We start from the raw sequence: 14564 nt of genomic DNA, 5'->3' as shown, positions 1-14564 counted from the left end.
GTGTGTGTAAAAGGTGTTCCAACCATTGCTGCTGCAGCATATGCTGCACCTTTGCCTGATCGCTGCACACCTTAAAGGTGCGCGTTCTCTCGTCCGTTGTGTGTGTGTGAGAGAGAAAGAGAGCTAGGTAGATAAATCGCAGGGATCGTGCAGAGCACCGGTTGCGCTGTTGCCGCATTTACAGGCCCGGTGCATTGGTGTGAGTTTAATCTCCCCTTCATATCGAGCACACCGTCGCGAACGTGTGAGCAGTGGTTGCCGCGCTTCGCATTGCGCCTGCTGTCTCGGTTGCTCCAACGCACGCAGTACGACAGTGTGCGAGTGTTTGTGAGCAAATCAACGGCAAGCGACTTACGCGGCGGCAGATGCGTTGGGCCTGCTGGAACGCGCGTGTTGTTTGAAAGAGTGGGTTTCGGAGGAACGACGTCGTCCGTGTGTCGCTGCTGTCGAAGCGGTTTTGCCATAGCCGTGTGTGTTACCCTAGCAACCTGGGTTCGAGGTGTGCGCAGAGAAGGAAAAGAAATTCTAGTGAATCGCAACGATCTCCTCCGGTGTTTGTAGGATCTGGCCATTATTTTCAATAGTAAAAACGGATCCGAATCCAACGGGGGTCGGACCGTGATCGTGGCTTCTGACAAAATTCCGTTATCACGGAGCGTGAGTGTTAAAATGTGTGCCGTGTGGTTTTTGTGCGTCGGCTGAACAGAGTGAAACAATTTTGATTACTTTTCGGGTTACTGGAGCAATGAAAACAACGCGAATCAATGTGTAGCAAAAGGCAAAAAGTGAGTGCGCAAGATTGAAGCAAAAATATCACAATCAGCAATCTTTGTATCGGTAGCGGGAAAGGAAAGAAATGTGTATGCTAATTGGTCGAGGCACGGTTATTTAATTATCTGCACCGGTGGTAATTAATCAGTGGAAAACACAACAAACTGCACGCAGCCGCCGCAGCCGCCACCGCCGCCGGCTCCATACGCGGCATTTTTGATCGAGCACCGGATGAGCAACAACCGTCAGCAGAAGAAGAAAGCAGATACGAAGCAAAAGTGATCCAATCTTCAGCGGGCAGTGAGTGAGTATTTTACCAGTGTGAGAGCGAGAAGTCGCAAAGCAAGCACGAATTGATGCAAAATAGCAACAGCTGGAATGAAATAGCAACAGCAAATTCAAGGCTCCGATAGTATCACGACGGTGGTAGCTACCGAAAAGAAGTCGTGGTTGGGGTTGTGTAACATTAACTCACGGAGCGGCAGTGCCTACATTGATAGTGTTTGCAAACCTGTGCTTTAACGTGTGATGATCAAGATCGTTCGTTTTTTACCATCAGCATAAACAAAACATGTTCTCAATCTAACGAGATACGCGTTTTGTGTGAAGCTAAACACCTGAGGCAAGGAAAAGTAGCAGGAAGAAACAAAGTGTTGTTTGTTCAATTGAAAAGTAAAATCTCCTCCAATTGTGTGTGATCCTGCGTAGTGATCGATTCATTCAATGCGGCAGTGTGTGAGGTAACGGTGGTAGTTGCTGTATTTGTTGTTGTTGTTATTTTCGCAATTCGTGTTTAAAGTGTTCCATTACTGCTGCCGGCAGCTCTGCAAAACAACACAGGTGGGGTTGGTTCTCAAATTTCATCGTTTGGCGCAGTGTGATGGTGACTGTGTGGTGATGATGATGAGGTTGTGCAACGACACTACTCTTGGGTGTGATCGTGTTGCTTAGAGTGGCACTTGCGCGAGACAAAATTTCCCGCATTTTGAACGGTGTGTGTTAATCATGACGATATAAATTCCGCCCGGCAATTAAAACAGCTTGCGAGTTTGCAGTGCGGCAGTGTGACACGAGTTGCTGACTCAGGAACAAAAAACGTTCATCGAAGATCCCGATATCCAGTTGAGCTTGCAATCGAACTCCGTTGCGCATCGACGCGGTTCGAGTTTCGCGTCGACTTTTCGAAATGACTACGAGGATGGCTTTAACAGGCACCAAACCAACGATAAATGTTGTCTGCCGAACGCTTGCAGGTATGTAAACACGTGTTAAACCTTTCAGGTTCACCATCGACCCAGAAGCAGCCTGAAAACAAACATCCAATGAATTTATAAACGACAAAAAAAGTGGAAAAAGTAGAACTGACGAACATATATTTTTATCCGAGAATCATTTCTACATCCCTCAAAGGTCCAGTGTAAACATGGTTTCGAAAGGGAGCAAGCTAGATGGCCGGGCTGTCGTGCCCGCAACAATGCCGCCATGGTCACGAGTTTTAACGGTCGTCGAAAGAAAACGGCATTTGAACGGGGGATTAAATGTGTACCGAATGAAAAAAAAAACACGATCCCCTCCAACAGCTGATTTCACCAAACGGTTAATGTTATATGCTCAAGTAAAAAAATGTACCTTTTACGCATACTAGCCAACGCGAACAAGCACACACTGGCACACACTGAGGCGAAGTTTAGTAGCCTTTGTTTCGCTACCACGTGCCTTCCTTTCCTTGACTGTTAGGGGTAGTGGGGTGTACGATCCAGCCAAGATCTTGAAGTGATCGCGTTATTCCATTTCTTGCAACTGCTCCAAACCCACCCCTTTCATTCCCCCCGACTGAACACGAAACGATCACGGCAGAAATACAAAATGACAAAGCGGGTGAATAATATGGCGTTGCGCACCACACTCAGCCGGGTGACGGTTGGCTCGCATTTGTTTGGGTGCTTTTTATGTTTTCGCTTTTAAATCGACTGGTGTGATGGGGGATGTGGTGGTGGCGGTGGGCTGTGGGTTGCGGCATGCAAACCTGCTCACGTAGCGAAACTTGTTGAGCTAGTTAGGGTGGCCGAGAGTGGCAGTGGCTATTTTTATTGTGCCTTTAAGTGCCTTTCAGTTGGCGTTAAGTTAAAGGTAACAACTCGCGACCGGGTAGGTGTACTTTGGGGTAAAGTTTGTTACGTTGGCTTAAGTGCAATTATTGCTTCCGAACGGATCCCCATTATGGAAGCCTAATTTTGCCTGATGCCTAATGAGTCTAGTTTATTATGACGAAATCCTTTTTGCAATCAACGAAATAAACACACACAGCAAAGGGGATATTCCACTACTTTGAAGCAATTTTTTGATAGATGGCGATGAGCAAAAGGCCCATCTACTCAACTGTAATGTGAGGTAAATGGCAGTTAAACATTCGAATAAAGCAACTTTTCATTTTGACTTAAAAGGGATATGATCCCACCATGGACCATGGACTAAGCTTAACACCAATGTGAGGTATCCAAACACTACAGGCATCTGTAGAATAAGGCGTACAAGATCGGATGACTAAATGCCTGCGAACTGACCATATGCATGAAAGAAAAGAAGTACTGAGGTGTATAAAAATGCATGAGCATGAAAAACGAAAAACGAAAATGAGTAGAAAAAATCGCACTGCTGGCTGACCACAAAACCTAGATAAAAATCGTCGACTCAAGCAAAACTGTAAAACGGTGGAGGACACCACTGCTGGGGGGTGGGTAACAGAAAGGATTGTCCCGTTGGTGGTTGGTATGTTGCTATCATCGGCATTGGAGCAACAGAGAGCGGTTGTTTCTTCTGTTGCAACAAACTCCTCGGGGGCCCTTATAAATATTAAACCCACAACCGTGTGTTCGCTCCACCCTTTTGCTGCGTTGGATAAATCTTGCTGGAAAAGTTAAAAAAATGTCTGCCGTGTGCCCGCCAGTTATCAAGGCATTATTTAATGCTTGCTGCGCGCGCGGGATCACATGATTTTTGTGGCTAGAAAACATTAAACGATCGCTCCCCGGTGTAGTAGTACACCCAGTGTGACGAGGATGGTTCATCAAAGCGTAAATTGTAAACGAGTTGCCAACCCACGGAAATCCGTTGGTGTTCCCCCACCTCGTAGTTTGGCTTTCAGCTGAAAGGGTCTGGTCGATAAAGCCGGTGCACTCGGCGGAGCGCCACGTTTCAAAATTCTCCAAAGGGGGAAATTGTCAATAACTTATAAATAAATGTATACCGAATGATTAGCAACAGACATGTTTATGTAAGGCGTGCTCTGCTGTTGTAGGTTGGATAGAAATCTTCGTGGCATGTGCGACATCTGTGGGTTTCGCTTCGCGCAGGTGGATAGCTGCAATTTTGTTCGTTTACCTGGTGGAAGAAATGTTTCATGTGCACCACCACCACCATCAACAAGGTTTGTGAGGATCGTAATATGTGGGACCTTGGGAACCATCATTTGGTTCGTATAGTGAAAGTGTATGTTGCCTTGACAGTAGTGCGTATACAATGCAAGGTGCAGCTTGAGGCAGTTGCTCAAGGACTGCAAACATTTGCAGGCCAATAAGCCAGTTTTGGGCAGGCCATTTGTCGTCTAGTACCTGCCACCAAAAATTCGTTACCAACCTGGGGCAAATGTTTTCAGCGTAAATTTGTTAAGCCGTCTATTTATGAAGGTAGTAACTTGCAAGAGTGTGACTGTGTAACGCTATCGTTTCTAGAGACTTTTCTGCCACAAAATAAATCCCCGCATGAATCGGCTTAAAGCTATGAAAATTTACATAACGCTACGCTGTTCAGCCAATAAACTTCTAATTGTTGTGGTGTGTTTTAAAGCTTTCAGTTTTCGATCTCGATGAAATCGTGTTTATGTGGCGTTGATCATAGACGATCGTGCCATCCTGTAAAGCGTAGAATGGAACTGTACCGCATATATGTGTAGTTGCTGTGGCAACAGAGGATTGAGGATCGTTAAAGCTCCAAAATATTGTTAGGCGATTAGTATGATAATTTTGGCTAGTCCCCCGCCATGTTTGATCATAGAAAAAAGTTACTGCTCAGGGTTAAATGCAGAAGAATGAGTAGGCAGGCGAGATGGAACTTGATCTTCAACCGCCGTGGCGGGGCGGACCGGTTTGAGAGGCATGATTCTATCGAAGCAGTACATTAATTTTACGCATTCCTTGTGTCGCTGAACCGGTTTGATCAGCTTACCACAGCTCGTCTACACGCACACTGAACGGCCATTGAGGCGTACTCTAATGAGCATATGCCCGGGGGAGGGGACGCCTAAGCATGCGAATGGAGAATAATGGAAAAGATCGATGGTGCGGGTTGTGGTAGTATCAGAGATGTGAAGGAGGTTGTTTTTACATTTAGCAACCCTTTATGAAAAATACGTTTCTTATGTTTCCTTTTGCCATCACTGATCGGTCGGTTGATCGATTTGTTCACGCAATTTTACCTTCAAACCGCGCATCTTAAACATCAAATGCGTGATATTTCACGCATTTAATAAGAAGGGTAAAGGTAAATGTGAAAACATTCCCATAATTTCGACCTGTACAGTGCAAACGATGCCCATGTGCACTTGAAGTTGGCGGTTAGCAAGCTGTTGCTGTTTCTTCAAGAGTGGTACTTAAGACGCTTTAGCATACAGTGCTACAATCGGTAAATTGTACAAAAATAAACTGACCAGTTTCCTGTCATGCGTTGTTGAGTTCTTGGCGGTTGTGGGTTCTTGGAACAAATAAGGATGTATTTTGACTACCAGAAGAATAAAAACTATACCATTTCATATTTAGGACAGTTCACTTCGCTGTTGGCCTGTTGTGGGCTTGTCCGGTGTTTCGCATGAACCACTGTACGTGGCAGAAGCAGCCACATATGGACAGAAATAGGCGAATGTTTCCTTCAAACTATCCATTGAAATGTTTAGAATGACGTACGATTTCTATGCAATGCTTGTTGATGATAGTTTTGTGCGCTGTGCCTGCCAAATCGATGAGGTTTGAACACGGTGGTAAAAGAAGAAGAAGAAAAAAATGCCACGGGGAACAATAAAAAAAGCTTTTTAAAGAAATAGCTGTATAACGCTTGTTGCTAGTGAACCAACCGCTCAAAGGTACGATACCAGAGGGATGGGTATGAGTTTTTTGTTCCTTCAAGCATGGGTATGCTAGCAAGAAATTCGATACTCGAGAAACAACGCTTACCGCCGTCCCTCTCCGATTAACCTTTTGTTCCACCTCTCTCCGGGGGAGGTCAAAAGAGCTCATCACACAATAGCGCACGTCTTCGCAAGCAGCGCAGAGTTCATAAATTTGAGTTCGCTTCCTTTGCTCTTTGTTGCATATCGGTGTCCTCTCTCTCGAGAGCAATTAAATTGGCATGCATGCACACGGCTTCGACTCGCTGGTGGTAATAGGAAGGTCGTGTGAAGTTTCGTTCTTCATTTAATTAAATTAAAAGTAAAGGATGTGTAATGGAGAGGCTAAGGATCGCCTGAAACATGAAACACACTGCACAGAGCGAGAGTGCAGATGATGGTTTTTTTCTGAAGCGTATTTTTCACATTTTGACAAAAGCAATTCAAAGATTGCTTTTGCGAGACTCTCAATTCATGTCATAAAAAGTGCACCTTTCCGTTTGCACAGATTTCCACATGAAGTGCAGGAATGCAGGTAGTGTGATTTATGAGACTGCTGTTACTGCAGCTCCCCAGTTTTACGATGACAGCAGGTTAGCACGGAATGAAATGAAACAAAATGTTTGTAATTAAATTTTAAAGTATCCTTTGTTGCTGTAGCTGTGTAATCGTGCCGAAAGGCAGAAACACTGGCCGCAGAATCGCCGTCGGACGAACTGCTCGCTCTGAATGGCTTCGACGTAATTGATGTTGCATGGCTGCTGCTTCGAGGTTCACTCTCTCAGATTCGAGATTGGAAAATTAAACGTTTTGGTCTTTGGTTGCCAAAGTGCAGCAAGCGAAGGAATTGCTAAGCGCATCCGGTGTCTGCAGCAAGTGCGCGGCGCGGTGAGTTTTCCTCTTACACAGGCTGATGTTATTCCCAGGCATCATTGCACTGTATCGGAATTGGACTGATTCGAAACATGCACCTCCTCTTAAACGGTTCCGTTGGTGCTGCTGCTGCTATCGCTGCAGTGCACGAACATGAAACACAAGCATTCAACAACTGTTGTGTTTGATTCTGGAGGGGTTTGTGTGCATGTTTTTTTTTTCATTCTGTTCTCTTCCCATCGCACACACACGCACAGAAACATAACGATTAAGGACTTTCGAAAAACGCCCGACAAGGCTCAGGATTCAGGACCGGAAAAGGTGCAAAAATGGGATTTTCTAAAGCGATGTGAGAAACATACCAGGTAAAGAATGAAAGGGAAAAAAGACAAACTCAAAGCAAAACTTTGCTTCAGTTCCAATGCATAGGAATTGGAGAACGCTGCACTTTTTCAAATACATGATGAATCAAACGTGACCACCGGGATACCTCTCAAAATATGATGCTGAGAAACCGAAAAAATGCAGGTATAAATGAGAGGTAGTAATGACGGAAACATCTCATCTCTACATCCCTACCTTAAACCATCTTTTTCGGTGGCGATGATGTTGGCTTTTAGGGCGATTTGGGTGCGATCCTTGGCTCGGAAAAGATTCTTGGACGCTCTCTTGTTGGTGAAGGTAATTATCGTAACTACTCTTTTGTTTCTTGTGTGATGTTTTCTTTTTCCTGCGTTTTGAGAGGAACCAATGATATAATGCAGCGTTTCAAAACATCTATCGCGAGGGCAGGAATTCAAAAGCAGGTTCGAGGAGACTGCGGCCCTACGGAACGTGTACAAAAAAGGGAGTAAAGTAATAAAATCTATAATAACATTTAATAACGGAGAAGAATCGGTTCGGTCTGGCCATGTTATGCCGACGCTGTGGCAAATCGCGTTTTCAAACGATGCGTTATTCGAGCGCACAAGCTATACAACCGTATGGAGCTTTATTGCGAAGGTGCTTACACTACGTGAGATTATTGCAAATAATGCATGGCCCACACTTGGAATAATCATCCATAAAGACGGCAACACAGCATCCCAATGACATGACTCAAAAGGGTTGACGAATAGCACACGGGGTTAGCATCAATGACAAGAAAGAGGGTCTTTGTGTAGCGGCGTGGAGCATCGCACGATGTGTACGTTGAGCAATTTGTAAATATAAGACAATGGAAGCTAACTTTAGGCGTATACGCGATTTGAAAAACTTACTACACGATAGAAAGATCTCAATGTAGTTCGACTCAAGTTGTCCGCGTTTTTGTCTGGTGACGTCTTCGTATGCTTTTAGCACAAAGACAAAGTTTTGACTTGCATCCTTCCGGTTGAAATAATGATTAACATGCCAGCTGACGGTTTCACTGCAGCAGCACCCCTTCCAAGGCAGGAAAGGCAGCCGCCCATTAGTGCAATATGCGCATCGTCAAAATGTATCGTACAAATGTATAAACACAAATCGTCTTTCGTAACGATTCACCAAGATTGCAGCTACGGTGCAAATAGATGCGGAATGGAGGAAGTTTGCGGTTTATTTGTGTGCCGGTCTAGTGCTGGGGCTGGACATTGAATTGAACTGTTTGTGTTTCCACCCGAAGCGCGAGAAGAGTTTCGAGACGTCCTCGTATCGCACACGGTCGTCGGTCGTAGTCGTCGTTGTTGTTGTTGCTATATTAGCATTGCTGTCCCCATGAGTCATGAAAATCGGCCGTATTTTGCTGCCTTGGCATCGGGTCAAATGGCACACACCACCACACTGAGGTGACATATCGATGAGAAGCGGGTCTGATGATGGATGAAGACAGAGCGCAAACTTACCGCCGATGGTTTTGCCTTCCGTAGGATAATTCCCCTTTACCAGGCAATTAGCAAAGGCAGCATTGCATGCGTGTTGCGATCAATTGCGATTATCAATGTGCTGTGTGTGTGTGTGTGATTGTTTGGTGGTTTTGCGCTGATGATCGTGGCAATCGATGGGCTTGTTTGTATAATTCCGATGCGATAGGCATTTACTGCTGCGCCTGTTTTGCTTGATTGGGCAGCTGTTTGTAGCTTTTGGAATTGCAACATTCACTGGTTGATTGAATGTGGCAATGTCTGATCGGTAAGGTGTGCTTTCACACCGGGGTTTCGGTTCAACTGTTAAACTTAGAGGCAATTACGATGGAAGCATTGTTTGGTTAACTTCAACCACGATTGTCTACCGCCTTGTTGACCGAATGCTTAACAATTAAGTTTTTTGTTTTGATATTTTGGTTAGAAATAAAAAAATGAAGGTAATTTTCGGTTCCGTTCTATTGTGTAAAAGTCGAATCTTTCGTATGGGTTTAAATATGTGATGGGGGTTTGGATCTCTCATTTCACGCTTTCAAACCACCAAAGTGAACCTTTCATTTGATTGTGGGTGATGTAATGTCGAAAGAAAAAATAATTGAATGAGTAAATTAAACGTACAAAGGATCATAGCTGGTCGTCGAAATGGGTTGTACATATTGCCACTAAACAATCAATCCATAACAGTCGACGGATTGGGATTTATTATTACCTCAGTCACATAATCCGTGCACAGCGAAGCAGCATACGGTCGCTCCTATCGGAATCATTTCAGAGCGTGTGGTGGTACAGAATCAAATGTAGTATTGCAGGAGAGCGTATCTCGGGTGCCAAGTGGTGCTAGTGATATGGTGATCAATAAATTTTCATATTTGTAAAAGCCCTGATTGGGCTTTTCTGTGCCATCCTTGCCAGTCTGCTGCGAGCACGGGGTTGTGTAATGGAGAGGATGGAAAGACGGAAGCTACCATTTGCATATTGCAAATTTATTAATAAACGGATTTTAATACTAATGCAAATGCAGCGGAGGAGACGGTGAGCTGTCTTGTCTTATTCATCGTAAGTCGGAATCCTCTTTCGTTGGTTCTTTCCAGAGGCGAAGTGAACTGTCGATGCAAGAAGCCTGCTGGAAGGCGACACTGAAGTATGGTTTTCCCCGAGGACCGATTTTACCCTTGTCCGTCGCGCGTCGTCGAGACACATTCATTGGCGGTGCATACCCACTCGCACAGATTCATACACTAATACTTACATAGCAGCGTTGCCGTATTAAATATGACGGTCGCATTCGAATGTACCGCCGCTGGGGAACAACCGGTTTTAACTCACAGACTCCCTGACTTCTTGACACATCCAATCCATACCCTTTCTCTCTCTCTCTCTCTCTGTCGCTTGGTGTGCTGCGGGTTGCTTGGCGATCGTGCTTTGTCCTCTCCCGATGCATGGGCAAGGGAGTAGTCGGATTTGCACCATCGGTTGGCTGTATGCAACGCAGCGTCGAATGCGAACGCTGCCACAAAGAGAGAACAGTGACGCACATGTACAGGGGGGAAGAAAGGGTTTTGAAGTGTCATTTAGCGAACGTCGTCTTGCCTCGACGCTTGGCACTGCTTGTGCGCGCATATCTCGTGCTCGTTCATTTGGGTGAGTGCACGGCTGCATCCTAAGCTGGATATTGAAAGCGGCTTATAAGTACATTTTACCGGTTAGCCAATCCTTTCTGGTGGAAACATATTTCCCGTCGTTTTATAACTAAAAGTCGGCAGAGCAGCGATTCACAAGTACACCACGGATCCGAACGTCGGATATGTATGGAGAGCTCGCTCATCGTCTGGCAAAGGAGCGCGGATCGAGAAATTCCACTCGGAGGTTATGTACTAGCGAGGATTTGTGGCGTTTGCTTCCTAATTCTGGGTGCCATGGCATTCATGGTGTGGCGATGGTGAAGGTGAGCACGGGTCAAAAGCAGCGCGAGGGTGACATTTTTGGGGATGAATTTCATTTATACGTTTGAGTGGTTCTTGAATTTGTTTGTTCCCTCAAACTCGCTTTGCTTCGCCCGTCGGTAAAGCTCTGATGGGGAGTTATGATGTGGAAGTCGCAAAGTTCTTCCAAATGAACTGCCTTATCGGGGCAAAAGTAGGGAATGGATCAAAAGGATGGGATTGGCGAAGATGAGTTAAAATGGCTTTGTCGGAAGCGCATTAATTCGGCCGGCCGGGTGCTTGGCGCTCTTATAAATAATGAAAGCCAAAATTCTATCTTCCCCTCGCCGTTTGTGCTTTCCTGTGCGTAATAATAGCAGAAAATGATATTTTGCGAATCTGCCCTTCTAGAAAGGGCACAAGTCCGGCCAGCAAAGCAGGTTCGTTGGGATGTTAAATAATGGTCGCTCGTAAGCGGAAAACTCGCGTCGCCCATAGTTGAATGTAAGAAGAAAGCTTTCCGTTCCGGGTGTTTTTGGGACGAGCTCTTGGACGACTATGAGGTGTGCCGAATAAAAACCATAAAGCAAAAAAAAGTAAACTCCCTTCATAATGGTTGGGTGAAAGTTGAAACACCAATAATCGGCGGTCCGGGGCAGATTTATGAACCTTTCCTCTCTATCTCAATACGCACGGCTTCCCGATGTTTGCTCGCGCATGTATACATGTGTGGTGAAACGGAAGAGGAACTAAGAAAGTCTTCGAAAAAGTGTCTCCAACGGCAAAACTCGTCACGTCGGCTGCGCGATCATCATCATAATGATGAACTTCATAACTGATCAATCACGGCAGGCCTTGCTGTGCCTACTACGTAGCTTTTGCCGGAAGCGCCGGGCCGGGGTTTGGTGAAAAAGTTTTTCTGTTCCAGAAGTTTTTAGCCACGGTCGTGAACTACAAGACAGACACCAATGTGGGGCTGTACACATAAAGGTGAAAGTGTCTTTTATACGATACCGGTAGCCACATACGAGTAAATGTGAGAATGTGAGTGCACGTGTGGTACTTTTTTTGTTCGCTACTATTCCACTGGAAAATTTCCAGGGGAAAGCGACGCCGACTATCACTGTGACGATGGCGACAGCGCCCGTGAGTATGTTTAAAAGGAACAAGCTTTCCTTTTCGCATTGCCCTGATGAAGCTATTAAGTGAATTAGTCAACCGCTGGGCATGTGTGGCTTAGGTAATTGGTACGCAATGATTGAAGTTGGAGGAAAACGAGATCAAAATTTCATTTGTTCCGTTTAAAAAAAAGACAGTTTGCTCAAATGAGGCTAATCGTTTGCACAACTAATTTTATACACTAAGTTTTCATTTGAGGTTAACAAACTAGAACAATATAAAATTTCACGGTCGCTCATAACTGGTCAGTTTGGTGAGTTAGTTAGTGCTAGGCTTATGAGAATCGGCAGTCATTCACCAACTGCAGGTACTACGGCCGTTGTTATGCTTTTTGTATAAATATACGTCTTCCGTAAGCCGTATCGCTTCAAGGATGTTGGTGATGTTGGTTAGATGCATATAAAACTGCATGGTCATCATGGTACGAACGGACTTTTTAAAATTAAAGAGTTGGTAAATCATTTTTGGCAGCGCAAAAAAAAAGTCAAGGTTGATAACGTTTTGAAGGCACACCCTTTGGCGTCGGTAACACAGACTGGATGCTTTTGGTAACTCTATACCTTTTGCTTAATTTTCGTCTTTGTGATTTTGTTTCGTAAGGTAGGAATTGTACTTTTATGTAGGTTTACCACCACATATAGAATGTGTTTAGTTTTAGTATTCAAACACGAAGACGTTTGAATCATCTTCCTGAAATATTAAAGGAAATGTAAAAGCAGAATAATAACACGAAAGTAAAACGGTAGCAAATTAGTATGCTGGCTTCAATTTTTTTGCGAAAAAGTCTCGATTGAGATTCGAAGCATCAGGGGTGCCTAGTTGATCAAAGTTTTTCGTTTAAATGTCTATCATTGTTGTGACCAAACGGGGCTTAAATCAAGCGTCCTAATGTATAATTTCTTGGTAGATTTTTTTATGCAGGTTGAGGATGATGGATATCAAGGTAAAATGTGTATGAGACCAGCAGCTGACAGCAGGAACTCTGTTTGCCTTGGCCGATGAAGCAAGGTTTTATATTCATAATGAAGATTCCCAAATGACGGCATTTGCGAAGGACAGAACGATTGTGCTTTTATTTTTTCCAATTCTTTGAAATCCAGCCCAACCACTTGATCAGAATCTGTCGGTTGGCGATCGCCATATGGTAGTCTGAAGTCGTGTATTTGCGGTTGCTTTTTGGCAGGACTGAGTGTTTTATTTTAAATGCTTGGTGTGCCGTTTTTTCGATCGTTGAATGCAGCTTCAGCAGTCGTAAAGCGAGATCAAATCACACCTGTTGTCTACTGCGTAGCCTGCAGCTTTGGGGCTGTGTGGAGAAGCATGAGGTAAAACTTTCGAGTTTTTCGGGTTGATCGGGAGTTTGTGGTGAAAAGCAAGCCGGGTTTCCTTCCATTTCATCACACAACATGTTCCTAATTATACGGAGGCTCGGGAAGGTGCAATCTCGAGCGCTTGTCAGGTGATGGTTTTTTTTTGGACAATCGTTCCGTGTTGGTTTGAAACAGAAAGTGCAGATGCGCTACCGCGTATGGTTTCAGCGCTCGAGAGAGAAGGAGCTCCAATAATGAAGGGTTGTGGAGCAATTACTGGTTGAACTGTGCGGCAAAGAAAAAGCCGATGAGGGTTGCATCTTTTTGTGGTAATCTCCAAGACGCTGCTATTAAAAGGCAATTTGGTAGAAAAGTGAAATGAATGTTCGTGATCGTGCATTGAATCGCTCATAGCCTTTTTGTGGGCAAGGTTATTAAAGAAGAACATAATTTGCTATGGAACCTGTTCTATGGTGCTGTAAAAGTTAATATATTTTCTTTAGAACATGAACACTCTTTTGCATTGTTTGATGATAATGCTTGTTCTTTGATCTGTTGCTGTGGTGTGACATTTGGCAGGGATTTTATTTGAGGATTTCTTTGTTTACTAAATCGTAAACACATTTCAAGGGATAATAATTGTATCGAAAGACGTAGCCTCTGTTTGGAATCTTTCCTGCGCAAGCAATAGTGTGCCACCTTTCAGTTCTATTAGCAGAGCTTCGCGCTCCAGGGCAAGAGCTTTTCACTCCCTGCATATATTTTGTCGTGTGGATTGGTTCGGGTTTTCTACGGCAGGCTAGAGCTATAAAACAAACTAATTTGCCTAAAATAACAATAAAATTGATTATCGGGGACATACTTTCGGTCCGGCTAACGAGCGAACGAGGGATCGAACATTTTAACCGCCAACTGCTACTTTCTGTGAAGCGGACTAACGAAGCGAAGAAAAAGAAAAAAAAAAACGAAATGATCCCTCCCGGAGTTGGAGTTCAAAATCTGGACGCCTAAATCTCGACCCTCCCGCTGACTATAATGGGCAACGGATAACGAGCTCCGGACCAAGCTACGTTTGGAGTTAGTAAGGCTAGCTTTGCCACGTATGTGCGACAACTTGATTTGGACGCGTTCTTTACAGTGGTTGAACTGTGGATCGAGCGACATGCCACAAACCATGGCTACACTGTCTGTACGTTAGGTGTCTTCCCTGAGATGACCGTATGCAGATAGTCGTTGTTTGACAAGAACCCTCCACGAAAACAAAACAACGGAAACAGAGTTTAAGCGGGTTCAAAATGTTTCTCCATTTCGGTGGCATGGTGACACTGCCGTAAGCTAGCATCCGGAGACAAAACGCGACGGGGATATTCGTGGCGCGGATTTGTATGATGATGTCCTAGTTTTCGTAAAGGGAAAGAGAGCAAGAGAGACACAGTGCGTACCCGTTTACAACGTGTGCTTGTGTGTTTCA

General features: G+C 44.6%; 1 protein-coding gene across 1 annotated transcript in view; it reads left to right on the top strand.

The window, feature by feature from the left end:
- Positions 1–381: 381 nt before the first annotated feature.
- The window catches only part of LOC120900221 (hemicentin-1-like), a 64447-nt gene continuing 50264 nt past the window's right edge, over positions 382–14564 (top strand). The window contains exon 1 of the mRNA XM_040306924.1: positions 382–2024. Coding sequence (XP_040162858.1) covers positions 1958–2024 — 67 coding nt within the window. The 5' untranslated portion in view covers positions 382–1957. The remainder of the gene's footprint in view (positions 2025–14564) is intronic.

Source organism: Anopheles arabiensis, chromosome 3, assembly GCF_016920715.1.
Source record: "Anopheles arabiensis isolate DONGOLA chromosome 3, AaraD3, whole genome shotgun sequence".
Lineage (NCBI taxonomy): Eukaryota > Metazoa > Arthropoda > Insecta > Diptera > Culicidae > Anopheles > Anopheles arabiensis.
The sequence above is the reverse complement of the archived record's forward strand: the minus strand, read 5'-3'. Positions and strand labels throughout refer to the sequence as shown.